At 46.5% G+C, this 27,913-nt stretch overlaps 1 protein-coding gene across 2 annotated transcripts; it reads left to right on the top strand.

The window, feature by feature from the left end:
- Positions 1-39: 39 nt before the first annotated feature.
- On the top strand, positions 40-27,820 carry AAAS (aladin WD repeat nucleoporin). 2 transcript variants are annotated; one of them, XM_083728902.1, is made up of 18 exons: positions 54-170; positions 1,964-2,048; positions 3,782-3,908; positions 4,803-4,930; positions 5,753-5,865; positions 6,229-6,320; positions 6,645-6,691; positions 7,697-7,795; positions 9,628-9,771; positions 11,156-11,276; positions 12,395-12,519; positions 12,987-13,047; positions 13,550-13,640; positions 17,459-17,552; positions 18,815-18,882; positions 21,270-21,351; positions 26,385-26,469; positions 27,388-27,820. In XM_083728902.1, exons 3-18 carry the CDS (start codon positions 3,786-3,788, stop codon positions 27,529-27,531), a joined length of 1,617 nt encoding a protein of 538 aa, XP_083585028.1. In that variant the 5' UTR covers positions 54-170; positions 1,964-2,048; positions 3,782-3,785; the 3' UTR covers positions 27,532-27,820. The 2 variants fall into 2 exon arrangements, with proteins under 2 accessions (XP_083585027.1, XP_083585028.1); XM_083728901.1 differs by lacking the exon at positions 1,964-2,048 and having other exon boundaries at positions 40-170.
- Positions 27,821-27,913: the final 93 nt, after the last annotated feature.

Raw genomic sequence — 27,913 nt, 5'->3', positions numbered from 1 at the left:
GCCATATGGAACACACCGCTCTCCCCTCCTCCTCGACTGCGGCTGCGCGAGGCGTTCGCTCGCCGGGCTCTTGTGGCGCCTCGCGGCTCCCGTCGCCGCTGCCCGAACGGCGCCCGGGAAAAGCCAAAGTCGGCTGTGAGGCGTTTGCGGAGAAAGCGGCGGGCCTGAGGGTGAGTGAGGGCCGCTTCCGAGGCGGGCGGTGGGAGGGCAGGCCTATTAACCCCCTATTAATCGAGGAATGGGGCTTTCAAGCGATGAGTAGCCAGCCCCGGCGTCAGGCAAACCCGCACCTGTTGAATTTTCCCCTCCTCCTCACCTGTGGAAGTGCAGGCGTCGCGGCTGCCCGCTCCTTCACCAGGCCGCTCTGCCTCGGCAGCGCAAGGCCTCGGCATCCCAGGGTCCTAGAGTCGGAAGGGACCCTGAGGGTCGTCTAGTCCAGCCCCCCCCTCCCCGCATTGCAAGAATATATAACTGCCCCAAACAGGGGTCGCACCTGCCCCCTTGGCGTTATCAGCACCACGCTCTGGCCAACAGGAGCAGCTTGCTATTTCTTCCCGCTGCTTTTATTGCATTTTGTACATGGCATTGTGACGTGCATGGGAGGCAGCCAATACAGTGGTACCTCAGGTTACATACGCTTCAGGTTACAGACTCTGCTAACCCAGAAATAGTACCTCGGGTTAAGAACTTTGCTTCAGGATGAAAACAGAAATTGCATGGCGGCGGCGGGAGGCCCCATTAACTAAAGTGGCGCAGTTTCAGGTTAAGAACAGTTTCAGGTTAAGAACGGACCTCCAGAACAAATTAAGTTCTTAACCCAAGGTACCGCTGTACAATGGAACCTCGGGTTACATACACTTCAGGTTACAGGCGCTTCAGGTTACAGACTCCGCTAACCCAGAAATAGTGCTTCAGGTTAAAAACTTTGCTACAGGATGAGAACAGAAATCACGCTCCGGTGGCGCGGCAGCAGCAGGAGGCCCCATTACAGTGGTGCCTCGCTAGACGAAAAGAATTCGTTCCGCGATTCTCTTCATCTAGCGGTTTTTTCGTCTTGCAAAGCAAGCCCATTGACAGCTTAGCGGATTAGCGCTACAGCTGTCAAGCGGCTTCCAGCGATCAGCTGTTAAGCAGCTTATCAGCAGAACAGCTGATAAGCGGCTTAGCGGCTTAAAAAAAGGGCGAAAAAAACCCGCGGGGGGACGCAAGATTTTTTCGTCTTGCGAAGCAACCCCATAGGGAAATTCGTTTTGCGAAGCGCCTCCAAAACGGAAAACCCTTTCGTCTAGCGGGTTTTCCGTCTTGCGAGGCTTTCGTCTTGCGGGGCACCACTGTAGCTAAAGTGGTGCTTCAGTTTAAGAACAGTTTCAGGTTAAGTACAGACCTCCGGAACGAATTAAGTACTTAACCCAAGGTACCACTGTATATAATAATGCTCCCCAGGCGACCAAGCAGCATTTTTTTAATCCTGGACTAAATCCTGCGTTAAAGTTGACCGCTTTCTGTGCCGCCATTAAGGGTATTTGCAGTATCGCCGCAACAAGGGAACTGAACCCTGAAAGTTAAGTTTTAACTCGCTCTTGCTTTACATCGCCAAAAATAGGAAGTCATATCTTTGGGTAGTGTAAAAAAAATAAAGAAGTTCTGGAATAAGTATATCAGCATTTGTTGAATTTGTTAGTTACTTTATCTTGCTCAGGGCGACGCAAAGCGACTTAACAACCAAACCAGGGCGACCGAGATGATCAAGGGTCTGGAAACCAAGCCTTATGAGGAATTGTTGAGGGAGCTGGGTATGTTTAGCATGGGAAAGAGGAGACTCAGAAGAGATGTGGTTGTTGTTGGCCTCTATCTGTCTGAAGTGACAGTGGAGGAGCATGCTTTGGGGGGTTAAAGTCAAACTGTTGGAGAGTCACAGCGCCTGCTGTAGAGACCGATACAGGAGAGACTAATTTTGTTGCAGATGGGGGTGTCCAGTTTCACTGTTGCAGGTGCACCATGGCGTTTTCTCTCTCCACACTCCTCCCAGTGTTCATATGGTAAAAAAGGTAAAGGGACCCCTGACCATTAGGTCCAGTCATGACTGACTCTGGGGTTGCGGCGCTCATCTCGCTTTATTGACCGAGGGAGCCGGAGTACAGCTTCCGGGTCATGTGGCCAGCATAACCAAGCCGCTTCTGGCAAACCAGAGCAGTACACGGAAATGCCGTTTACTTTCCCGCTGGAGTGGTACCTATTTATCTACTTGCACTTTGACGTGCTTTTGAACTGCTAGGTTGGCAGGAGCAGGGACCGAGCAACGGGAGCTCACTCTGTCGTGGGGATTCGAACCGCCGACCTTCTGATCGGCAAGTCCTAGGCTCTGTGGTTTAACCCACAGCGCCACCCGCGTCCCTCAGTTCATATGGTAGCTTTCTTCAAATATCCAAAAATCTGTCATATGGAGGATGGAGAAAGCTTGTTTTCTGCTTCTCCAGAGGGTAGGACCAGAAACAATGGAGTCAGGGTAACAGGAATGGAGATTCCAACTACTGTAGACATCAGAAAGAGCTTTCTGACAGCAAGAACTGTTTGACAATGAAACAGGCTCCCACGAGAGGTGGTGGACTCTCTTTCCTTGGAGATTTTAAAGCAGAGGTTGGTGGCCGTCTGTCATGGATGCTTTTGCTGAGATTCCTGCATTGCAGGGATTGGGCTAGATGGCCTTACGATGGTCCCTTCCAACTCTACAATTCTATAATTTATGAAATGGACCAACAAGGGGGGCGGGAAACAACCCACCCCACACAGACACACTAAAACCAAGAGGAAGAAGAAAGAAGAAGAAAGCCACAGATAGTTGAAGGCCACAGTCCTGGTTATAGAGGAACATTTTTGCATGTTTTAGAAGCATGTTCCCCCAGCTTTTGGTATGTTACTGGGGACAAAATTCTCTGGTTGAACTTTTCATTGCAAAATATATGTACACGGAATCAGACCTATGGCATAGTGTTCTGGGGGCTACTCACCTGGTGACATTGCCCCTGCATTTCAGACGCTTGCTATTTACAATTTCCCATACTTAACAAAAGTGAACGATGGCCCCTCCAGACTTTTTCTGCCACGTGTATTTGACAAAACAATAGTGCGTTAATGGTTTTTGTTGAATCTCTCTTTAACGCCACTTGAGAACACTTAGAACCCAATCCTGTACATATTTGCTTGGAAGTAAGTAACACTTTATACAGGGAAATGACTCACAATTGTATATTTTCATAAGTATTTTATCTCTCTCTCTCTCTCTCTCTCTCTCTCTCTCTCTTTCTTTCTTTCTTTCTTTCTTTCTTTCACTGCAAATGCCCAATCCAGGAGCTATAGCACTGGCTAGATTACTGTTGATAGCACCAATTCAGCAGGAGGAGTCTGGATTCATTCAGCCCTTTCCCACTAAACGTACTGTATACACTAGTCAATGTTTTTATGTTCTCCCTATAAAGACATGCAGGACATACTGACTGGGGTGGTTGGACTTGCTAGGATACCTCCTAATGAGCACATATATCTTCTAAGACATCTCAATTCCTAGAAGAATCTGAAAATGACTCCCCTTCCCCTCAAGAATGAAAGATCTGAAGTATTTTTGAAGTGGTGGTTCTTTCAAGCTGCCTGGAAATTAAGTAAACATATAGTCCAAATCATACTGATTACTAGAAAAATATGAAAATGGTACATTTGATGGCACTGAATAAGCAAAATCTTTTCTCTCTTGCTGCAACATGTGGCTTTTTGTCTGGATCCCCAGGAGGATGTGTTCCCTAGCGCTCTTCCCACCCCCTCCGCCTCCGGGAGACATCACACTTTATGAATTTAATAATGCCCTGGTTTCTGGCCGCAGCTTTGAGAAGCTTCCACTTTCTTTCCAAGGACAGGTAAGCAACAGTTTTCAGTCACAGCAAGAAACTAATGTTAGGTAGCGATGAGAGAATAGACATTCTATCTTGTACTTGAGTCATTTTGGCTTCAAAAGGCTTCCATAACTACTAATTGAACATGCTGTTTGTCACATAAATGTGAAGCCAGAAAAGGAGCAGTCAGCCAGAGAAAATCATTGAAAAGAATACTGGTGGGCATATTTAGTAAACAAATATAGGCAACTCCCTATTTACTCAGGGGTTACGTTCCAGGTCATGGCATGTGTCAGTGGAGTGCGTGTAAGCTTCTTCCGCCCTCTTCTGGTGCTGAACATGGTGCGTGGGTCCACGGTTATGCATACATCAAACATGCAGAAAATGGGAGTTGCCTGTATCATGTACTGTATCATCACGGTTGACTGGTTGGACATCACTGATGTACTAGATACTTAAAATAGGAGTAAAAAGTTATGTTCCACACCTGAATTCTGTGGCCTATATATCTTATGCAGATATGCACATTGATTTTCACAATTCATTCTACTTCAGCTAGTCATAAAGAAGGGCAAAGTTCTATGCAGTGCACAGAGCTTCACACCTTTAATAAGAAAAGTCTTACGTAGACCCGGTTTCTGGCTATTTTTATTTCACTATGTGTTGCCTGCACATTTTCCGGTGCTTCAGTCAGCTTGAAGGACTAGAAATGTGCTCCTCTTCTCCCACAAAGTGCGAGATTTTACCTATTCTGAATTCTGTACCCATGAATTCCAGTTCCTGCATCTGTGGACTGCAATGCAAACAAATTTTTTGCTTTGGTTGAATCTCTTTCCTAGTTTTGTTTGTTTGTTCAAGCACACACACACACCCCGCCCAAGGCCATTTCACTTACTATTGATTGTATTGGTTGTACAGCTGGAAGACTTGCCTGTCCTGACCATCCCCAAAGAAACTCTGAAAGCTCACAGTCGACAGGAACACAGCACTAAACCTGCCTTCATCCATCACCGTGAGTCACTATGGAAGAGGTGCATCAACGCCTGGTGAGTATGGGCAAAATTTGATCTGACCTGCCTGTTAAAACATAGATCTGCCCCAGTCACATAGTAAAAGGGATGAGCTGGGAAGGCTGGGGAGGGGGGAAGAACCAATTCTTAACTGCAGATACACCACAGAGGGGAAGAATGCAAATTCCTCCTTCCTTCTGCTCACTGATTGCCTCCCCACAGCCCACCATGCAAAGCTTTCTCACTTAGGCAAGCACTATGTGATGCAGGTGGCGTTGTGGGTTAAACCACAGAGCCTAGGACTTTCCAGTCAGAAGGTTCGGCGGTTCGAATCCCCACGACGGAGTGAGCTCCCGTTGCTCGGTCCCTGCTCCTGCCAACCTAGCAGTTCAAAAGCACGTCAAAGTGAAAGTAGATAAATAGGTACCGCTCCAGCGGAAAGGTAAACGGCGTTTCCGTGCACTGCTCTGGTTCGCCAGAAGCGGCTTAGTCATGCTGGCCACATGACCCCGAAGCTGTACACCGGCTCCCTCGGCCAGTAAAGTAAGAAGAGTGCCACAACCCCAGAGTTGGCCACGACGTGACGTAATGGTCAGGGGTCCCTTTACCTTTACCTATGCTGCTATCAGAGCACCACTGAGAAGAAAGCACCTTTGAAGAGCAAGGTCAGACTATAGGGAGATAACTGCTCCCTGGGAGGCAAGTTTTGCACTCCTTATATGTGCCCCCCTTTTGCTGTTAAATAGCATATTTGCCCATTAGTAGCTTGCACAATGAAAATAACATTTGCACAGCGCCGCCTCCCCCCCCCCCCCCCCGTTGATGTGCAGGAGATTTCACAAAATGCTCTGCCCCTAGGCGTGACGTTGGAATTGCTGGAGTTCTTGAAGAGCTTGCATATGCAGAGGAGGATGGTGACTTGGACCAGGAGGTGGATGAGCTGCCTTGGACAGATTCTGCAAAGGAGCTAGGTAGCTTTGAATACAGTTGTACATATTGGACCCATTGCCCACTTTAAACCAGGTACAAGGGACTTGAGGCCTCCAGATTTTATTGGACTCCCATCAACTCCCATAAACCTGGAACATTGGCCGTGCTGATGGATGCTGTGATCCAACAACAGAGGGAGGGCCGCAGGCTCCCATCTCTTTAAACTCACTGCAAAGATGCTTCAATGTCACACTGTCTTTTTCTTTGGGGCTGCTTTTAATCCCCCCACCCCATCCGGGGTATAGGATTAAGACCCATTGTTTGCCAAATCCTGTCTTGAGGCTCCACACTGCTTTGGCAAATGGCTCAGATTTCTTCCACCATCTCCTTCCTTGCCTTTGCAGCTCTCCGATGGATGAAAGCAGGATCCCGCTACACATTAGCACTCTGCTGTTGGGTGTCCTCTCTCCATGGCTCCTTCTTTCCCCATTTGTCGGTGAGGCTTGTGCAAAGTAGGCCTGAGCAGGACCGAAGAACATTGGCAGTTGGTAGATAATCTAATGGTCCACACTAGGAGCAGGGCTGTGGGGGAGGGGGAGGGAGGACAGCCATGGCAACTGAACATTAGATGGATGGTTTCCCATCCCCCTTTTTTCTAGAAGGAATCTTATTCCCCACCCCATTCACATGTTGGCCACCCACCAGTTCCCTTGAAACTGTGTTCAACACGTAGCTTGCTTCAGATCCAGATCACTGGGTCACATCATGAGCGGCTGCTGTTAGAAGTACTAAATTTTTCTGTCTATCATTTTCTCCAAAGCTGCAAAGTGAAGACATGATAGCACAGTTCTCCCAGGCTGTGGATTGGTAAGTTATCTCTCCCCCCCCCCCCCGTGTGTTCGTGCGTTCGTGCGTGCGTGCATGTATGTGTACGCTTCTTGGCATGCATGTAAGGTTTTGAGCAGTTTCCTATCTACATAGGTGCTAGGCAGGGGACAGCAATTTTTTTCTGGCTTTGACTGCCCCCAAAACCAGTTGCCATTCAGGGCAAGGATTGCCCCTGACCTTATGCTATATCTCAAATTCAGTTCTAGGGGGAAATCACCTTTCAGCTCTAAGTTTAGAGCTGTGGGGATACAGAAAACAAGCTCCCCTCCAACAGCTCAGAGGTTTGCTCTGCCCCTGTATAGAAGGGGCACTGGGAGCATCCCTCGCTTGTAAAGGCAAGCTCCCTCCTCTAGCTTGGAGCTAAAGAGGAGAGCTGGAGATGGCTCAGCTTCCTCTGCCTCTTCCCCCCAAGCTCCAAGTTCCCAGTGGGTGTAGAGGAAAGCTCTGCTTCATCTTCAATCTGAAGCAAGGAGGCAGTGGCACATTTGTTTACATCTTCCTGTACCTCTTGGTGAGATTGAGCCTTGGATCTAGGCACTAAAACTGTGCAGCATAGGTATGAATGGCTTATTCCCAAGCGGTCCCTGCGGAGTGATCTGCACCCATACAAACATGCATTGGCCTTTCCCCCACTCTTATATTCACTAGATTGATGAACCTGGAATAACTACCCCTCATTGGTTCTTCATTTATAATTACTAGCACAAACAAGGATCCTCACTTCACCTGCAGTTATGCAATGAAATATTGGTGATGGAGGAACTCCTCCTTTAAATCAATACTCAGCCATCCTTCTTATGTATACAAGATGAATATAGCGTGCTCAGGGGGTGAGCAGTTTGCATGTAGCCTTCCTTGAGTGTGTACTCTGGGTCCCATCCACCCAAATGTGTCTAGCTTCCACATACCTTAGCTGCCACCTGACTCTTGGTGTTTTGAAACTTGCCTAATGCTCCCTTACTCTTTCCTGTCTTCACCCTCCAGGGCAGGCTGCTCAATCCGAGCCTTCGCCTGGCATCCTCACACCAGCAAGTTTGCTGTGGCCCTGCTAGATGACTCCATCCGTGTTTACAACGCAAGCAGGTGAGGGGGCTGGGGCTGGGGTTGGGGTTTTCCTGTCCGCACCTGAGCAGTCAAGTTTCTATTTAGGATTGGCAGGGCCCCATCTATCTGCTCACAGGCAACTCTGAACAAAGCATGGAGCTTGCATGCCAGAATCTCTCTAGCAGTGTGCAGCAGCAGCAGCCGTGCAACCTAGCATAATGGTTTGCAAGTTTGTCATCTCAGCGCAAGGAAAATAACTGAGTTGAATACAAATAAGAGTAATCTTTAAAAACAACAACAACCAATAAGTGAGTTGAGCCTCAAAAAAGAATACAGGCGCCCCCTCCCCTATTTACACCGGAGTTATGTTCTGGGCCCCTGCATGCATAAGTGAAAATCGCGTAAGTGGGGAGCACCCTTTAAACATCCTCTCTGCTGCTCTCTCTTCAATCCATACCAAAATACTGTATTCACAACTAGAATTGGAGCTCAGGGGCCGGCAAAAGGCTGAAGGACACACAGGAAAGCGGCTGCTGCTGTGCTAACTCTCACATCAGCTGTCATGCGGGGAGGTTGAGCAGCATAAACAAAGCACCCTCTGCACCTCTGGCCTCTTCAGGGCTTCCTTCATCCTCATGTATGCCCTCTTTGGCTCCGGGGAGGGTCTCCTCGCGAGCCATGAGGACACTCCAGCTCTATCCTGCCATTTCCAGGTTTGAATTGAATTATGTAATTATTTCCCAGCCTATAATAGGTTAGCAGACCTCAGTGCTGACATGGGACTAAGCTAGCCAAGGGTGTTGGGGACAAATAAAAGTTAAAATTCCCAGAGGAGTGTAATCTGCCATACGGGTGCTCTGACCTCAGTCTTGCACAATATATATATACAGTGGTACCTCTGGTTACGTACTTAATTCATTCTGGAGGTCTGTTCTTAACCTGAAACTGTTCTTAACCTGAAGCACCACTGTAGCTAATGGGGCCTCCTGCTGCTGCTGTGCCGCCACCGCGCGATTTCTGTTCTCATCCTGAAGCAAAGTTCTTAACCCGACGTACTACTTCTGGGTTAGCGGAGTCTGTAACCTGAAGCGTATGTAACCCGAGGTACCACTGTATTTTTTAACTAATCCAGTGACCTCATGGCCCGTGGATGCGTTCTGAACTTTACAATGCAAGAGTGTCCTGTCAGTTAAGCATAACTTAACAATGTTTTTTTTTTTTTTTTATAACATAAATCTTTATTGGTCACATTTTTAAAAAGAACAAAAGTCCCTAAAAAATAAGGTACAGATACAGATACATAGTATCAGTATAACTAAGATACATAACATAGAATATAAAAAGTACATATGAGTTAGACAATGTTAAGTGCTCCTGAATGTGCACTCCTTAGAAAATAAGAAGTGTCTTGCTGACTGGTTCAAAGCCAGACTGAACTAGTCCAGCATTCTTTCCTAGGATCCTAGCAACCTGCAGGTGCTAATTAAATTCCCCTCCAGGAACAGACTGCAGGGGACCTATGCACCATCTTTTGCCCGTGCCCTCTGTAGAACTCAACACCATTGACCATAGCACCGTTGGCCATTGTAAACTAGGGGCTAAAAGTAACTACTTTTAGTCACAGCTGTGCTAGGTGGCATAGAGGATAAGCAGAGGTCCAGTCCACCCTGTGAACCAGCAGAACGCTGTGGCCAAAAGTATTGGGCTTGAATGTGACTTCAGAATCCTTGGCTATGAAGATCACAGGGTAGTCATGGGCCAATCAGAGCTGCCAGTTCTTGTTCTGATATAGCCCACGGCTATCCCCTTAGCTGGAAAGTTTCTGCTTCAATTTCTTCTGTGGTTCCCTCTTCCCTGCTTCTCTTCTACAGCGCCACCATCCCGATCCTGAAGCATCGCTTGCAGAGGAACGTGGCATCCGTGGCATGGAAGCCACTGTGCGCATCTATCCTTGCCGTGGCATGCCACAGCTGTGTGCTGGTTTGGCATCTGGACCCCACTTCGCTTTCCACCAGGTAACCAGCCACTTGCTGCAGAGCCTGTCTGAAGTTTGACTGGCCCAGTGGCTGCTTGTCGCCACGACCTGAGCTGTAAGGAAACACTCGGCAAAGGGGTAGGAGGAACCCCCTGACGCCTTCATATGTTGCTTGACTGCAACTCTCAACATTCCCAATCATCAGCAATGCTGGCTGGGGCTGATGGGAGCTAGGAGTCAGCAATGGGAGAGCCCCCACAGTTTCCGCCATTCCTGACTTAGCATGTTTCAGGCGCTAGAGATTGTTAGGGATTCCTTTCTCACCCTGGGCTCTGTCTTTAAAGGCTATCCTGTTGTTGTTAATTTGTATAGTGCCCTATACCCACAGGTCTCAGGTTGGTTCACAGCATAAAATCACAATATTAAAACACAGAATACATACTAAAAACAGAAACAGAAAGAACCCAATAATTCCCCTCCTCCCAAACACATTTTAAAAGGGCATCAGATGTCAATCAGCCAAAGGCCTGGTTAAAGAGGAACATTTTTGCCTGGTGCCTAAAGGTGTATAGTGAAGGCATCAGGCGCACTTCCCTGGGGAGAGCATTCCACAAATGGAGACCCACTGCAGAAAAGGCGTGTTCTCGTGTTGCCACTCTCCGGACTTCTCATGGAGGAGGCACATAAAGAAGGGCCACAGAAGATGCCAAGTAGCTGATCTTCCCCCTTCCACAACCTTTATCCACCTGTTTTTCCACATTTTTCAGAAAACTGCCTGTACCTCTCTTAAGCCCCCCCAATCCAATCTGATAAGATGGTGCAAGCACATCAGTACACAACGATTCTTCTTTTGCTCCCCTTGTGGAATGGACACTTTGCTGAAGGTTAGATGAGGGGTGGGGAACCTCAGGTCCGTGGCCTGAATGTGGCCCCCCAGGCCTCTCTATCTGGCCTTCAAGATTATGACCCCCGCCCCAGGCCTCAGTGACCCCGCTGTGTGCCCTCCACTAGTGGTTCTGCCTGGCTGGAATGTACCCCTCAATGCTCATAATAGCTCTTGCTTGCTTGGATAAGGATGGGAAGCATTTTTGCTCTGACTACACCCACCACTGTTATGTGGCCCCCAGAAGGTTGCCCACAAGAGAGCATGGCCATCAGGGTGCGAAAGGTTTCCCAACCCCTGCTTTTGATGTTCATCTCCGCCTTCTCTGGCTCCTGGTATTTCTCTAGGAAATGTGCATGTTGTCGATTTCTATAGCTGCATATACAGTCAAATCAAGCATTCTCAGGATGATGGATTGCAGGACAGCTGTGTAATCTCAGGTGTACAGAATATACATAGCCCTGCTTATTACTGCTTCTTTGTTTGCATTCCTCCTGCCTGTGGAGGAATTATATTCTCTCTCTCTCCTGTCCCCCAACAGGCCTTCGTCTGGCTGCGCCCAGGTACTCAGCCACCCTGGTCACAGCCCCGTCACGAGCCTGGCCTGGGCACCCAGTGGAGGGTTGCTCCTCTCAGCCTCACCTGTTGACACTGCCATGCTTGTGAGTAGGGCAGTTCATTTATTTACCAGATGTGTTACTTGCCGGCACCCACAGCCTTTAGATGATGTACAAATGAAATGTTAATAATGATCAAATGTAACAGTATACCCGTTGGTCAGTAGAAGCAACACACTGAGCCAAGCAGCTAATACCTCAATACCAGAGAAGGAATCACACATCAGTTCACAGGGGGAAAGCAATATAAGAAATAATAAAGCAGTTTAAACAGTTTAAACGACTTGGGAGAAAAGAGAAGTCCTTTCATGGCATGGAAACAACATTAATGCAGATGCCAGGAGGGCCTTTTTTTGGGAAAGAGTATTCATCAGTTGGGGCCATTACTAAAAAGACTCACTCCTTCATTGCCACCCTTTGCACCTTGGAAAGCCCTTGGAGGCACAGGTGGAAGACTCTTTCTATCAGATACTGGGGTCCTTAACCACGTAGGGCTGCATCTCCAGAAATTAATGTGGAGCCAGTGCACCTAGTCCCTATTGACAATCTAGCCACCATATTTGGTGCCATGGGCAATTTCTGCCTTTATGGTGCGGGAGGGAGACCACAAAAGCGGTGGCGGTCAGAGCATGTAAAGCTGTGGCCATTCAATGACCTTGTGTGCCTGTAGCTCACAACCACAGGAAAAGGATGAGAGATTACTGGGCATCGGCTGTGGAAGCAGAAGGGCTTCCAAGCTGTCGAAGGAAAGATAAATTATTCCTGCAGACATGCGTTGTGGCAGCATTCTGTCCTGCAGCATTCCCTGTTCAGGGAAGTTTTTAATATGTGACATTTCAGTGTATCTTTTATCTTTGTTGGAAGCCGCCCAGAGTGGCTGGGGAAACCCAACCAGATGGGCGGGGTACAAATAATAAATTATTATTATTATTAAAGCTAGACAGAAAATAAAAGTCCAATACTGCTAAGAGCAGGCATCCTCAAACTCTGCCCTCCAGCTGTTTTGGGACTACAACTCCCATCATCCCTAGCTAACAGGACCAGTGCTCAGGGATTATGGGAATTGTAGTCCCAAAACAGCTGAAGGGCCGTGTTTGAGGATGCCTGGCTAAGAGCGATGATTGTGGTGCTCTTCTCTGATTCTCAGACCTTGTTCCCTTTAGGTGTGGGATGTATCCACAGAAAATTGCATCCAGTTGCAGTGGTTTGGAGGAGGAGGGGTCACATACCTGGCTTGGTCTCCTGACGGCAGCAAAGTATTAGCAGCCACACCTTCAGCAGTCTTCAGGTGAGTAGAGAGGGCCTGGAAGCCAGCAACCCCAGGAGAGGCTGCTTCATTAAAGTAAATGAGGCACATTGCACCACCAGCCGCAGTCTGTCCTCAGCCACCCCCCACCTTCCTTCCTTCTTACTTGCAACCAGTCCAGGGGTTGGTCCTGCCTGCCAGTTTCCTCCTCCTTAGTCTCAGAGTTGCCCTTGAAGAATTGAGCAAAGAGGATGGGAACAGAACTGGAACTCCTGCCATTGGCTCTAGCACCACCTGCTGTTGGCCTCCCTGCTTTCCAACGCCACCAATCCCAGTGATTAGCAGCCAACATTGATCAGCCCTCTGCTCCTTGTCTAGTGCTGGACCATGGCAGCTGGTTAAAGTGGAGAAGCATTCGTTGCCACAGTTCTCCCGTGAGCGTTTCCTTATACTGAATTGCACTCAAAGTAACTCTGCTTCTTTCTACCCCCTCGTGCTTCTCTTTGCAGGGTATGGGAAGTTCAGATGTGGACTTGTGAGAAGTGGCCAACTATCAAAGGTCCTTGCCGGGTAAGTCAGGGAGGCAGCCTGGGGGAATATGTGGACAAAAGCAACCCGAAGTCCAGGCCCTCTTATTTTTCTATTGCTTTCTCTTTCAGAGCCTGTGGCCCTGCAGATGTTGCTGGACTACAACATCCTTATCGCTGTTAGAATAATCTATATAAGCTATTATTTGCTGTGGAAACATAGAGTAATGGGTGCCCAGCGAGTTTGTGGCTTTGCTGAGACCCACCCCCCAACTTAGGCCTCCTAGGTGTGGATCCATTTATTACTTGCTTGACCATGTGGGTTTTCTTCCAAGCCCCACTTTCAGCAACCTGACTCCCCTCGGTTTTTATGAGTCAGCCTCTGAAATATCCATGGCTACAACAGTCCTGACTAGGTCCCATTTGCCGAATGTGGCGTTTCTCACCTTGAAAGTCATATTATGCGTTTAGCACAGGATTTTTAGATCCTCCTTGACCCTTGCCTAAGTTAAATGTGTGTCTGTTTATGTGTCTTTCCCCCAAAGACTGGCTGTTGGAGTCCGGACGGCAGCCGCTTGCTCTTCACAGTCCAGGGGGAATCGGTGATATATTCTTTGTCTTTCCTGGAATATAGCGGTGAGTAACTTGTAATTTGAGCTGCTTGTATCTAGTAAAGCTGTGTGGATTCTGCAAATTTAGAAAATGGGTTCCAGGCCCACCACTCTGCATCTTCCTGTCTGTCTCAATAAGTTTCTAACTAATAAGCCAGGGTTTCCCAAACTTGAGTCTCCAGTTGGTTTTGGACTACAGTTCCCATCATCCTTGACCGCTGGTCCTGCTTGCTAGGGATGATGGGAGTTGTAGTCTAAAAACAGCTGGAGACCCAAGTTTAGGAAACCTTGTTATAAGCACTACAGAGGAAGGCCTTGAAATCCTGACCGGGACAGGGACCTTTGCTCCCTGGCAGCCTCCAATTCTGTGCTATCTAGCATCTTGTATGTGGGCTGTCCTTCACCTAAGGACCTTGCATTAGCCCACGTGGTGTCTGCTTCATCCTCACAAAACCTGTGAGGTGTGGGAGGCTGAGAGGTGATTTTTTTTGTAAGGCTACCCAGTAAGCTCTGTGGCTGGTTGGGGGATGGATACAGGCATTTATCTCCTCTCAAAGTTGCTTGCAGATGTAATGCTCTCCCTACCTAGTACTTACCACAAATAACGCCACCCTTTAATTTGAGACCTTCTTTATTTTTGGTACTTTGACCTACCGCATGCAATTGTTTATCGTCCTGTGTATACCAGCACTTCCCTCTATTTAAAAGCTTCCTTCTGGCTCCCCTCCACCTCCCGCTCCCAACTACTACTAGAGGAGAGACTGTAGCTGAATGAAGGTGTGCACATAGAATCACAAAATCATAGAATCATAGAGTTGGAAGAGACCACAAGGGCCATCGAGTCCAACCCCCTGCCAAGCAGGAAACACCATCAGAGCACTCCTGACATATGGTTGTCAAGCCTCTGCTTAAAGACCTCCAAAGAAGGAGACTCCACCACACTCCTTGGCAGCAAATTCCACTGTCGAACAGCTCTTACTGCCAGGAAGTTCTTCCTAATGTTTAGGTGGAATCTTCTTTCTTGTAGTTTGGATCCACTGCTCCGTGTTCGCTTCTCTGGAGCAGCAGAAAACAACCTTTCTTCCTCCTCTATGTGACATCCTTTTATATATCTGAACATGGCTATCATATCACCCCTTAACCTCTTCTCCAGGCTAAACATGCCCAGCTCCCTTAGCCGTTCCTCATAAGGCATCGTTTCCAGGCTTTTGACCATTTTGGTTGCCCTCCTCTGGACACGTTCCAGTTTGTCAGTGTCCTTCTTGAACTGTGGTGCCCAGAACTGGACACAGTACTCCAGGTGAGGTCTGACCAGAGCAGAATACAGTGGCACTATTACTTCCCTTGATCTAGATGCTATACTCCTATTGATGCAGCCCAGAATTGCATTGGCTTTTTTAGCTGCCGCGTCACACTGCGGCAGCCTGAGGGAGAGGTGGCAGGCAGACACAAACCCTGTGCTGCAGTTTCGTGCAGTGTGGAGCCTGTAGGTGCCTGAGCCACCACGTCAATCCTAGGAGAGATGATGATGATGATAATAATAATAATAATAATAATAATAATAATAATAATAATTTTTTTTGTACCCCACCCTCCCCAGCCAAGGCCAGGCTCAGGGCACCTAACCAGCAATAATAAAAACACGTTGAATGAATACAACATTAAAATATTGAAACAATAAAATATTAAAATGCAGGCTCATCACAGGAGGAGAAAGGAAAAAGAAAAAAGAGGGGGAGGGAATCAAATTGGCTCCAAGCCAAAGGCCAGGCAAAACAACTCTGTCTTACAGGCCCCGCGGAAAGAAATCAGATCCTGCAGGGCCCTATGCATGGCTTGGGCATGCTGCAGGCCCCGCGGTAAGTGCGCCCCCCCTCCATGATGTGGCGCCCAATGCCCCCCCCCCCAGCTATGCCTCTTGTCTGGAACTTTTGTGTGTCTGTGTTTTAACGGATCAGGTAGCAGCTGCTGGGGAAGAGCATCCTCTGCCTGAGACCCTGGAGAGCAGCTGCCAGTCATGTTTTTTATTTATCGAATTCCTGCTCTAATTTTCATTCGAATGAATCCCAAAGCTGCTTACAAGCAGTAAGTAACTACAATATGAAAGAACACAGTAGTAGAACACCACAAATGCAGCGTAAATCACACAGAATCATTCATGAATCGTCAGTGAAACAATTGCAATCTGTCAAACGCTGTTCATAGAATTGTAGAGTTGGAAGGGAACCCCAGGGGTCATCTAGTCCAACCCCCTAATCTCAGCTGAAGCATCCAGGACAGATGGCCATCCAACCTCTGCTTTAAAACTTCCAAAAAAGGAGAGTCCACCACCTCCCGTGGGAGTTTGATCCATTTCTGAACAGCTTACTGTTACTCCTCCTCCATGTGACAGCCCTTGAGATGCTTGAAGATTGCTGTCATGTCTCCTCTTTTCCAGGCTAAACATAACCAACTCCTTCAAGCGCTCCTCATAAGGCTTAGTCTCCAGACCCTTGATCACCTTAATCGCTCTCCTCTGCACACGTTCCACCTTGTCAACAAAGCAAATAAGCTAAACATGAAGGAAGAGTCCTATTATATGATTAACAAATCAGTACAGCATTTATAATCTATAAAACAATATTAACATCATCTACAAAATAGCAACCAAAAGGTAAACTAAGCCCTGTTAAGTTCATACACACACTTTCCACACCCCCATGACTCATAATACAGTAGTACCTCGGATTACATATGCTTCCGGTTACAGACTCCGCTAACTCAGAAATATTACCTCGGGTTAAGAACTTGACTTCAGGATGAGAACAGAAATCGTGCTCCGGCGGCGCGGCAGCAGCAGGAGGCCCCATTAGCTAAAGTGGTGCTTCAGGTTAAGAACAGTTTCAGGTTAAGAATGGACCTCTGGAATGAATTAAGTACTTAACCCGAGGTACCACTGTATTTCACTGTTTCACTGCTCATTAAAACACACATAATGCCTGTGGCAGCAACTCCCTTCTGAAGGTTCCTCGGGCTGGAGATGGAGGCAGCAAAGGTGAAACCAACCACCCCCTGATGGCAAACAGAGTCTCCCCTCCCAGTTCTTCCTCTGGAAACAGCTTTCTTATGAAAGCTCCTAGGGCGGGGCAGGTGGGGAAAGCCATTACCTGTTGGCGAATATACACTCTCCTTCCCGCAGGTGGACAATACTGGATTAGAGAAAGAAATACAGTGGTGCCTTGGGTTACATACACTTCAGGTTACAGGCGCTTCAGGTTACAGACTCCGCTAACCCAGAAAGAGTACCTCAGGTTAAGAACTTTGCTGGAGGATGAGAACAGAAATCGTGCTCCGGCGGTGCGGCAGCAGCAGGAGGCCCTATTAGCTAAAGTGGTGCTTAAGGATAAGAACAGTTTCAGGTTAAGAACCGACCTCCGGAATGAATTAAGGACTTAACCCGAGGTACCACTGTAGTTTGATTTCCTGTAAGGCAGGAGTGGAAAACCTTTCTCAGCCTGAGGGTCACATTACCTGCTGAGGCCTGCATATCAGTGGTGGGTGGAGCCAGAGCAACAAATGTGATGATTAACTTTGCACAGTCAGCTATCGTCAGCTTACACACCCCTCCATCCAGGCAAATGAGAGGGACACATCTCAGCCATGCAAAAGCACTCTGGGTGCAAAGAAGACCCAATGAGGCATTTGGTCTTGGGATAGGTCCAAGGGCTAGGTAGAGAGGCCCTGTGGGGGTCCATTTCCCCCAGGCTTTAGGTTCCCCATACCTGCTCTAAGGAAATGTCCTATGTTCTTCCTCCTCCTCTTGTTTTATTTCCCTTCGAATGACTTTTTCCATCCTCTTCTCAGGGGAACAGCAAGGGCAGGTTGGTGGGTCGAAAACAGCTTCCATCGTGGCTGATCTGTCAGAAACCACTTTTGAGACCCTGTATGGAGAGGAGAGGTGAGAGGAAGGGAGAAAAACATGTGTCTTGTAAGTGCCGCACAAGCACATAAATGAGTGTTAGTTGGTGCAAGATTCTAGCCCTTAAAGGCTGCTAAGATAGGATTCAGAACATGGACGATGTTGTGTGAAATCTCAGAAAGGGAGTGGGGTTGGGGTCTTCCTGAGCAGAAAGTCTTATATTGCATTCCCTTCATCATTAGGAGCAGAATCAGAGAGACTGGTGCTGTGTTGTTTTGAGAGAGTTCATCCCACCCCAACACGTGATTATTTATTAGATGTTCTAAAAATCCATGCTCTTATTACCCTGAAAATGCATGAGCATTTGCCTATCTTGCTGGATTCTGCCAGTCATATGCAAGAGGAGGGACAAAAAGTTATATGCCGTGGTTTTGAAGCCTTACCAAACCTTCACTACAGGGGACTCTGCTATTCCCAACCAGCTTGTGAATTTTTCCAAGCATTGCTTATAGCCTAGAAAATGAAGCTCCCTTGTTAATTTTGCAATTGGGTGCTGCGTGTTGTTTAAGTAATCTTGTTATATTTATAGTATAGAAATGTGGTTGGGTTTTTTTATATGTTGCTATATTTTTGTTTTGCAACGTTATTCTGAAATTATTTTTGTAGTGTCTGTTCGAAATGTCCTGTTTCTTTGTTGTAAGCCACTATGAGCATAATTTTTGGCATACAACTAAATCGAATGAATGAAAGTGTATCTGTGTAGTCTTGGAGGGCTGGAAACCTGCTTTTTAAAAAATAGCAATAGGAACAAAATTAACAAGATGTTAAGTTTTTTACCCACTGCTGAATTCACACGAGCCAGGAAATGAATAAAGGCTTTAGCATTTTGATTATTTTCTTGTTTATCTTAAAAGCCTGTCTTAATAATCAGTGTATGAATATGCAAAAGTCCGGCCCTGCAGCTATCATTTTTGTTGGTTTATTACATTTATATCCCACCTTCCCTCTAGGAAGCTTCAGGCGGTGTTCTTCTCCTTCCCATGTTATCCTCACAACAGCTCTGTGAGGTAGACTAGGCTGAGATGTAGTAACTGGCTCAAGGTCATCCAGTGGTCTCCCAGGCCTAGTACTAGACAAATACTGTATCACACTGTGGTGTAAATACTATACCACTTCCCCCCACGAAGCGTCATCATTCCACAATCTGACTGTGATCCCCAACTCTTCTTTTGGCTTGAGTATGGATGTCTTACCTTGAGTGTTTCTCTATTGGCCTTTCATTTTGTATTCTTGTGTTCCAGGATTGGAGGGGAGGTTCTTTCCATGGTCTGGGACCCAAGTGGTGAGAGGCTTGCAGTTGTCATCCGAGGTAAAGTCCTCTACAGTCAAAACTTTTGACGAGATAGGGAGAGCTGGGGAGGCTGGGTGCGTTTCTCACAATAAGCCAGTACATACAGTAATGGCCTGAATATAAGCCACACTTTTTCCCCAGATTCCCACCATGAAAAGTTAAAAGTGCGGCTTAAATTTGCGACCTTAAAAATTGTCTTTTACATTTTCTTCCACATTTGCCATTTGCAGGTGTGAGTGCCTGCGGAAATTTAAGGGAGCTGCTTATATTCGGGTATTGCCCCCCTTGAATTTTAAAGGTATGGCTTATTTGCGAGTGCTGTTTATATTCGGGCCAATACGCTAATTTTTATTCCAAAACAGAAGACAATATTTTTTTTGGGGGGGAAACCCCATTCCCCTCAACCCCAATAAAGCATTGCTTCTTATTTTACTTTTTGGAGCAACAGATATGCCCCCTCAGTCACCTTATGCAGATGCGTTTAGTTAAGTGAAAAATGTGTCTGCCTCTTTTTTGTTCTTTTCAAATGCACGCAAGTAGCGGCTGACCCTTTTCCCAGTTGCTCTCTGTGTATTTGTTTTAATGGACAAAGGATGTACTTCTCACTTGTAAGTTTCTAGTCCTTGTGGTTTGGTTTTTGTCGCACTTGTGTGGCTCTCCTCGTCCTACCCTGTTTCTTACCCTGTGAGATAAAAGAGACCGAGAATGAATGGCAAGCCTAAGGTAGGGTTGCCATATTTCAAAAAGTAAAATTCCTGACACCTGCAAAGTTGTTGAGCTTTTGCACCCGAAAACCAGGATGTCCATCTCTACCTTGCTCCCAAAAGGAAAACGAGAACCAGCCCTTTTTTTCACCCTGTCCTGTTGGAGAAATGGCAAACGTCCCACACGTAAGCTTAAGAGCACGAAATGGCTTGTGTTTGGTAGTGCTTAAAATAACTCTTCTCTAATCTGCATTTTAAAGCATTCTGTGATCCTCTCTAAGGCTTCAGAGAAAGAGAGAGAGAGGTCCAGACTGCACCTTGGTTTAATAATAATAATAATAATAATAATAATAATAATAATAATAATAATTTATTATTTGTACCCCGCCCATCTGGCTGGGCTTCCCCAGCCACTCTGGGCGGCTTCCAAAAAAAATATTAAAATACTCTAATACATCAAACATGAAAAGCTTCCCTGAACAGGGCTGCCTTCAGATGTCTTCTAAAAGTCTGGTAGTTGTTGTTCTCTTTGACATCTGGTGGGAGGGTGTTCCATAGGGAGGGTGCCACTACCGAGAAGGCCCTCTGCCTGGTTCCCTGTAACTTGGTTCAAAATTCCTAAAATGGGATTCCGAATTCTAAACCAGGCAGTTTTTTGCGTGAGCCCTGAATCTTTTGAAAGAGCGCGGGAGGGACGATAGCAGTTAACACCAGTTTGCAAGCACACCATCTCCTTTCTCGTGGCTTTGTATTTGATGGGAAAGATTTGTTTCAACAGGAAAGAGACAACTGTGGTTTTCCTACTGAAGCAGGCCACTGTCTGGCCCAGGTGACACCCTCTGTTCAGCCACACCTTCCACCAGCCCTGCTTTGTACCCTCCTTGAGTGTTTTTGTCGTCTGGCTAGAATGCGTTTGCCTGCCCTCTTAATGCCATTTGCTTCACTGGGTGACGGGTGGCAAGAGGTTTGTGAGTGTATGTAGAAACCAGCATACAGTGGTACCTTGGCTGTCAAGCGGCTTGGCTCCTGAACAAATTGGCTCTTGAATGCCGCAAACCGAGAAGCAAGTGTTCCCATTTGCAAACATTTTTCAGAAACCAAATGTCTATGACGCAGCTTCCACGGCTTCCAATTGAGTGCAGGAAGCTCCTGCAGCTAATCGGAAGCTGCACATTGGTTTTTGAATGGTTCTGGGAGTCGCAGACTCCCGGAATGGATTAAGTTTGAGAACCAAGGTACCACTGTATTACCTTTCTGCAGGGAGTAAACAAATACCATTCCAGTCACATTAGTTGGTGTATCCACTTTTGCCTTTGGCTCCTCCCATTGCTGACATGGTGCCCCGTGGAAGATTGTCTACATGGGCCCACGATACACAGTCTGAAAAAAGGGTTGCCACCCTTGTTGTGAAAGGAAAACATAACATGATGTCTGGTGTACTTCCATCTCTGCAGTCGGAGCCCAGGCCATTATCCAGATGTTCTAGAAGCCTCAACAAAGACACCAAGGGTACTGAACCCCTACCCACCTAGTATCCTGCCCTCAGCAGTCTTTGTAGATTGCATTGACAGTACTTTTTTAAAAGCCTATCATCATGGCCTTAAAGGCTACAGACCTAAAACAGTAGGCTGTGTCCGATTTCTGCGCATAAATTCTTCATGTTGTTCTGTTCCCTCACCTTTTTCTGTTTTCTTTTGGCAGGAAATCGTGATGCTCCCGACTGCAGGGTCATCATTGCCGTCTTTCGCACCCGCAACAGCCCTGTGTTTGAGCTCTTGCCATGGTTTGTATTGACATGCTTTGGTTTTCTGGTTGCTCTTAAACTGGAAATGGAATCCGTGAGCCCCGTGCCATTCCAGCCTTTGTGCTGCTGTAGGTGTCAAAATGTTAGGAAGGTGCCTTATAACCTGGTCAAAGTATATGACCCTCCAGATCAATAGTTTTCAACCTATGGGTCCCCAGATGTTGTTGGACTACGACTCCCATCATCCCTGAGCTCTGGCCTTGCTAGCTAGGGGTGATGGAAGTTGTAGTTTAACAACATCTGGGGACCCACAGGTTGAGAAAGGCTGCTCTGGATCAACATTGTCTATTTGTGACTGGCCGTGGCTCTCCAGAGGGTTAGTCAGAAAGCAGACTTTTGCATTTGCTACCTGATCCCTTTTTTTAAATGGTGATGCCTGGGACTGAACCTGCGGATTTCTGGATATGGAGCAGATATTTATTATTATCATTATCATTATCATTTCATTTCTATACGGCTTTATATTTTTAGGAAAAAATCTCTAAGCGGTTCACAACCTACATTAAGACATCAAATACAAAATCCTGAATAAAATAACATAGCGAAATTGACTTGCAAGGTGGTGTGTGTTGTTCGATAAGAGATTGAGTGTGTGTGGGGGGGAGGCTCATTTAATTTCATTGTACACAGGTTGTACAATGACAATAAAGGTATTATTAATTATTACAAATAAAATACTACTGGAGATGGTAAAGTATGCATTAAGAGCAACCTACTAAAATTTTATCTTAAAGATTTTTTAAAAAAGTATTACGAACAAGGTCAGTGTCAGCAGAGTTAACAAAAAAGTTTTTATCATAAACATTTCAAAAGAAAACAGGCTTTCTTAGATACCAAATCCCACATTTAAAACAGCACAGTTAGCAAGATAATAATATGCTGCACCATGGAGCTCAGTCTTTCTGTAGCGTTTCCATGTGCTCTGGTTTCCGTCGTGGTGTTCTGTTGCGCCAGAAGCGGTTTAATCATGTTGGCCACATGACCCTGTCTGTGGACAAATGCCGGCTCCCTTGGCCTGAAAGCGAGATGAGAGCCGCAACCCTAGAGTCCTCTGCGACTGGACTTAACTGTCCAAGGGTCCTTTACTTTTTCCTTTCTGCAGCTCAGTGGTAGACTGAGTGTGCATTTACATTACCTCCTTAGAATGCAGTGGTTCCACACCCCCATGCATTTCGCAGCTCTCCACCCCCATCGCCCAAAGCTTCACATCAACACGACTTCATTAGCGTCAGATTTGTTTCTGTTCGTTAAGCACCAGGGGGTGGGGATGTCTTTACCCTGAGCAATGGTGTTCACACCTTTAACAGAAAAGAATTAGGGGCAGCTTAAGCTGGTTTGAGGGACGCGGGTGGCGCTGTGGGTTAAACCACAGAACCTAGGACTTGCCGATCAGAAGGTCGGCGGTTCGAATCCCCGCGATGGGGTGAGCTCCCGTTGCTTGGTCCCAGCTCCTGCAGACCTAGCAGTTCAAAAGCACGTAAAAGTGCAAGTAGATAAATAGGTACCACTCCAGCGGGAAGGTAAACGGCGTTTCTGTGCGCTGCTTTGGTTTGCCAGAAGCGGCTTAGTCATGCTGGCCACATGACCCAGAAGCTGTACGCCAGCTCCCTTGGCCAATAAAGTGAGATGTGCACCACAACTCCAGAGCCGGTCACGACTAGACCTCATGGTCAAGGGTCCCTTTACTTTTTTAAGCTGCTTTGAGAAACAACGCATCAAATGATAGTATCTTATAACAAAGCACAGGGTACGCATATACATTTTTTATAAAGATGTGTAAACATGGATTAAAAACCCATCACTGAAAATGCAATGAGTGCACAGTGTGAACATGGCCGGAGGATTGGGTTTGGATAAAGGAACTTCATGGTTTGAATAAAAAGTGTACTGTAGGAAGCTCTAGTGGGTTGCAGGCAGGCAAAACAGGAGTGCACTACTACTACTACTACTACTACTACTACTACTACTAATAATAATAATAATTTATACCCCGCCCATCTGGCTGGGTTTCCCCAGCCACTTTGGGTGGCTTTCAACAAAATATGATAAATACAAAAAACAAACAAACCCAGGGCTGCCTTCAGATGTCTTATAAAAGTCAGATAGTTGTTTATTTCCTTGACATCTGGTGGGAGGGCATTTCACAGGGAGGGCGCCACTACCGAGATGGCCCTCTGCCTGGTTCCCTGTAACTTCGCTTCTTGCAGTGAGGGAACCACCAGAAGGCCCTCAGAGCTGGACCTCACTGTCCGGGCTGAACGATGGGGGTGGAGATGCTCCTTCAGGTATACTAGCCTCCTTCAGGTATTCACTCATCATGAATGGGCTCATCGCATGTGAGGGTGAGCATGTGGGAGCTGAAGCAAAGGGGTTCTTTTGCATGAAAGTGGTAATCCTCACTGGAGATCTCATGCTCTTGGTGTCTTTTAGCCTATGACTCAAGCTTTTATTGTGATGTTAAATGACATAAGAATCACAAAACCCTACTCTGAAAGCGCTGTATATGGACCACTCTGCATGTACAGTGGTGCCTCGCAAGACAAAAATAATCCGTTCCGCGAGTCTCTTCGTCTAGCGGTTTTTTCGTCTTGCGAAGCAACCCGCTTAGCGGATTAGCGCTATTAGCGGTTTAGCGGCTTAGCAGCTATTAAAGGCTTAGCGGCTAAAAGGCTATTAGCGGCTTAGAAAAAAGGGGGGGGAGCGAAAAAAATTGCAAGACTCGCAAGACGTTTTCGTCTTGCGAAGCAAGCCCATAGGGAAATTCGTCTTGCGAAGCGCATCGAAAAACGGAAAACCCTTTCGTCTAGCGGGATTTTCGTCTTGCGGGGCACCACTGTAAGAATAAAACTGATCAGAGCTCCGTACCAAAAGTCTGTGGTTAGTATAAACTTTACAGACTAAGCAAAGTCAGATGGCATCTGCAATTTTATATAATTTGGGCGAAAGGCAGTGTCCTGCCCTGAAACGCTGAGTGCTTATTATCTGGTCCAGTACCACCCACCCCCATCTTCTTCTGTTGCTGCTTGTGAGATTTCCCCAGGCACTACTGCCCTTATGCTTTTATCTTATCCACAGCCACAAAGTTCTGAAGCGTGCTTCTTCTTTTAATATGAAAACTGAGATTTTCAGGCTTTTAAAAATGATTGAAGAACAATTGCATTGCATGGGGGAACTGGCAGGGATTGTGTCTTGTGTGGCAGTGATGCAATAATAATAATAAATTGCTTGGTTTAGAAGAAGGACTCCTCTCTCTCATAAGGGGATGCTTCTTCTAGAATAGTTCCTATATATCTACATAAATCATCTTAACAAACAGAAGATACTTCTTCTATTCTCTTATTACTGGGTTTAAAACTCATCAGATTTATTCCCCTGAGACTACTTTGTAATCGAGTGACAGCCCTAACTTATTTCAAATATTTATAGTTCGCCTGTTCATAACTCAAGGTGGTTCACAAGCAGTGTCTAAAAATAGTTTAGAAGAACCTTTGAACCATGTGCCCTAAAGCAAAACCTATATTTGTCAGCGCAAAAACAACAGTGATGAATTAACCTCTTAACCAAACTCCCAACCCTTCCAGTCAAATGTGTGTTGCAGCCTTTTCTGAATGCCAGGGGAGAAGTTGTAATAAGAATACTGAAGAGGGAATGTTTTAACTTCTAGTAAATGCTACTGATCTCACTTCCTACCCTAAAATAGCACTGGAATCTTGTGGGATGCGGGAAAGGACAATTCATTTATAGAAAAATCAGAAGTTGAGTTCTTGAGGATTATTGTTTACATATTTATTCTGCCCCAGTCCAAATGGACGAATGATCGCAGCTTAATTAACGCCCGTTTAATGTAAATGGGTTTTAATGCATTGTAATTTTGCGCTTTAGTGTATTTATTTCACATTTATGTACCACTTGGTTGTAATTAAACCTCAAAGCAGTTTGCAAAACAGATAAAACAGTGCAATTATCAGTAAGAGAAACAGTTAAAAACAAATATTTGAAACATTCAGAAACAGTGAAAATCAACAGTAACAATAGAAGCAACCTCTTGTATACGTCTGAATAGGCTTGCCTAAACAAATGCTTTCAGCAGGTGTTTTTAGCAAAACATCTTGTTTTGGTGTTTTAATCTTAGGATAGTTGAGACATATTTTAAACCCTCACCTGTATGCTAGTCACTAAAACCCAGTGCATGTTAATTTTTGGGGGGGGACAGAAGCTTTGCCTGAGAATTTATAAGTAGTGAAGGTGAAGAATGTTGCATGAGACCTGGAGGTTTGCTTTGGTGCTTTAAAATGTCCCACTTAACTGTGTATTGTTCTGCACCCCAGAAGCGAATGCCCTCCTTAGCACAAAGGCCATAGGAGGTAGGAGACTGGCAAGCACAGTTCCTCCACTGTTGCTGGTGGTGACAAAAAAATTCTCCCCATCACAACTGCTTCCCCCTGTGATGGCTGCCCCTCTCTTTGCACGTGCCCCAGAAATGCAGCCCCTGTCAGCTCTCTGATGCCTTTGAGAAAGCAGTAGTATTAGGGTTTTACCACCAGGGCACATGGTATTTTATAGGGTTAACATAAGCAAAAGGTTCTACGGCTCTCCCTTAAGAGGGTAGATTCATAGAAGCAGCATGGTCTGAATTGGCTTTTGCCAGCCTGGTGCCCTCCAGGTGTTGCGGACTGTCATTCTCATCAGACCCACTGGCATCGGAGTTGTAATCCAACACAACCTTCTCTCGGTTAATCTGAATGGTTAAAACCTAAGGAGGAAGAGGGAAAGAAAAGAAGGCTAAAGGGTTAAGCCCAGTGGCCTTGTGGGAGTTTAAGGCTGTGCTCTGGGAGGCAGTTTCAGACATAAGACAGCATCAAAGGCCAATGGGCTGTTTTTTTGTCCTAAGACTACTTTTTGTGTGCCTGTATTGGAGCCTAGGCCCGCAGCATCACATCACAACAGCCTATGAGTGTCCCTTGTAATAATGATAACTGTATCTCTCTTTCCCCCACCCCTCCTTTCTTCAGTGGTTTCTTACAGGGAGAAGATGGGGCTCAGCCACAACTAGTTGCTTTCCACCCTTGCTTTAAGAAGGGAGCTCTTCTGACAGTGGTAAGCGTTAAGCCTTCGCCGAGATTTTAAGGAGCATCTGCTATAGCCTGTGGGAATGCTGATAAGGGCTTGTTGTTGCCCCTGATAGGAGCTGCTGGAATGACTTCTAACTTGGCTAAGCAGCACCTAGACGGGGCTGTGGACTAGTAGGAGAAAGGGATAACAGTAACTATAATGCCTGTTGGTAAAGGTAGAGGTACCCCTGACCATTAGGTCTAGTCGTTGCTGACTCTGGGGTTGCGGTGCTCATCTCGCTTTATTGGCCGAGGGAGCCGGTGTACAGCTTCCGGGTCATGTTGCCAACATGACTAAGCCGCTTCTGGCGAACCAGAGCAGCACACGGAAACGCCGTTTACCTTCCTGCCGGAGTGGCACCTATTTATCTACTTGCACTTTGATGTGCTTTCGAACTGCTAGGTTGGCAGGAGCAGGGACCGAGCAACAGGAGCTCACCTCGTTGCGGGGATTCGAACCGCCAACCTTCTGATTGGCAAGTCCTAGGCTCTGTGGTTTAACCCACAGCGCCACCTGTGTCCCTTATGCATGTTGGTATGAGGCATTAATTGGAGGACTCAACATGCTCTGCAGTCAAACACAGGCACCATAGTGCACCTGGATTACTGCTAGACTAACATGAGCATATACATGCCCCTGCATTAGGAACCTTGTTCCAAGAAAAGGTGGGTTCTGTCACCTATAATAATATCTATAGGTGACAGAACCCACCTTTTCCTAATGCAGGGGCATGTATATGCAGTGGTTCTGCTAAAGGGCCCTCTGTGTTCCATCCCACCATAGGATTCCCTCTTGTTGAGGGCCAAACAGTGTGACTGAGAAGCCTGGAAGGTCAGGGCAGGATATGCAAAAGGTGATCTTCTGCTCCTACTTCATTTATTTATTTCTTCTCTCTCTTCTCAGTGCTGGTCAACAGGAAAGGTCAGCCACATCCCCTTCTTCTTTGTGGTTGCCCAGTTGCCATCATTCAGCCCTGGGCAGAGTCCCCTCATACCCTTGGGCAGTAGAAGCAGTACACGGGAGCAGCCATTGTTTTCCGAACTCTAAGGGTCAACATGCTGGGCTTCCTCCCTGCCAGCCTGTGTGCCTTCAGAACATTGCACATACCTTCAGAACATTGGAGACACACACCGTGAAGGCCTCTTCTGCCCAAGTCCAACTTTGGAGAGCACCGTCTTCTTTCTGTCAGTTGCAGTTGAGGCGTTGATCAGCTGACATGCTGTCTGTTAATAGGCTATCCACAAGCAGCCTTTGAAGCCAGAAGAACGCCTGCCAGAGATGGACCACTTTGTAGTTTTCACATTTGAGACAGAAAATAAAAACAACAAAGGGTGAACATTTTATTCCTTCAACGTTTCCAAGCAGAAGCATTATTGGGGCTTTTACGTCATCAGCTTCAGAGGGCATCATATCTCGGAAATTATCCTAA

Source organism: Podarcis gaigeae (assembly GCF_964106915.1).
Source record: "Podarcis gaigeae genome assembly, chromosome: 2".
Lineage (NCBI taxonomy): Eukaryota > Metazoa > Chordata > Lepidosauria > Squamata > Lacertidae > Podarcis > Podarcis gaigeae.
The sequence above is the reverse complement of the archived record's forward strand: the minus strand, read 5'-3'. Positions and strand labels throughout refer to the sequence as shown.

Excerpts from the sequence above, each read along its gene's own strand:
- AAAS (XM_083728901.1), top strand. The coding sequence starts at position 3,786 with ATGTGTTCCCTAGCGCTCTTCCCACCCCCTCCGCCTCCGGGAGACATC. Across the intron at positions 4,931-5,752 it reads AAGAGGTGCATCAACGCCTG|GCGTGACGTTGGAATTGCTG; the intron begins GTGAGTATGGGC and ends CTCTGCCCCTAG. Across the intron at positions 17,553-18,814 it reads ACCCTGTATGGAGAGGAGAG|GATTGGAGGGGAGGTTCTTT; the intron begins GTGAGAGGAAGG and ends CTTGTGTTCCAG.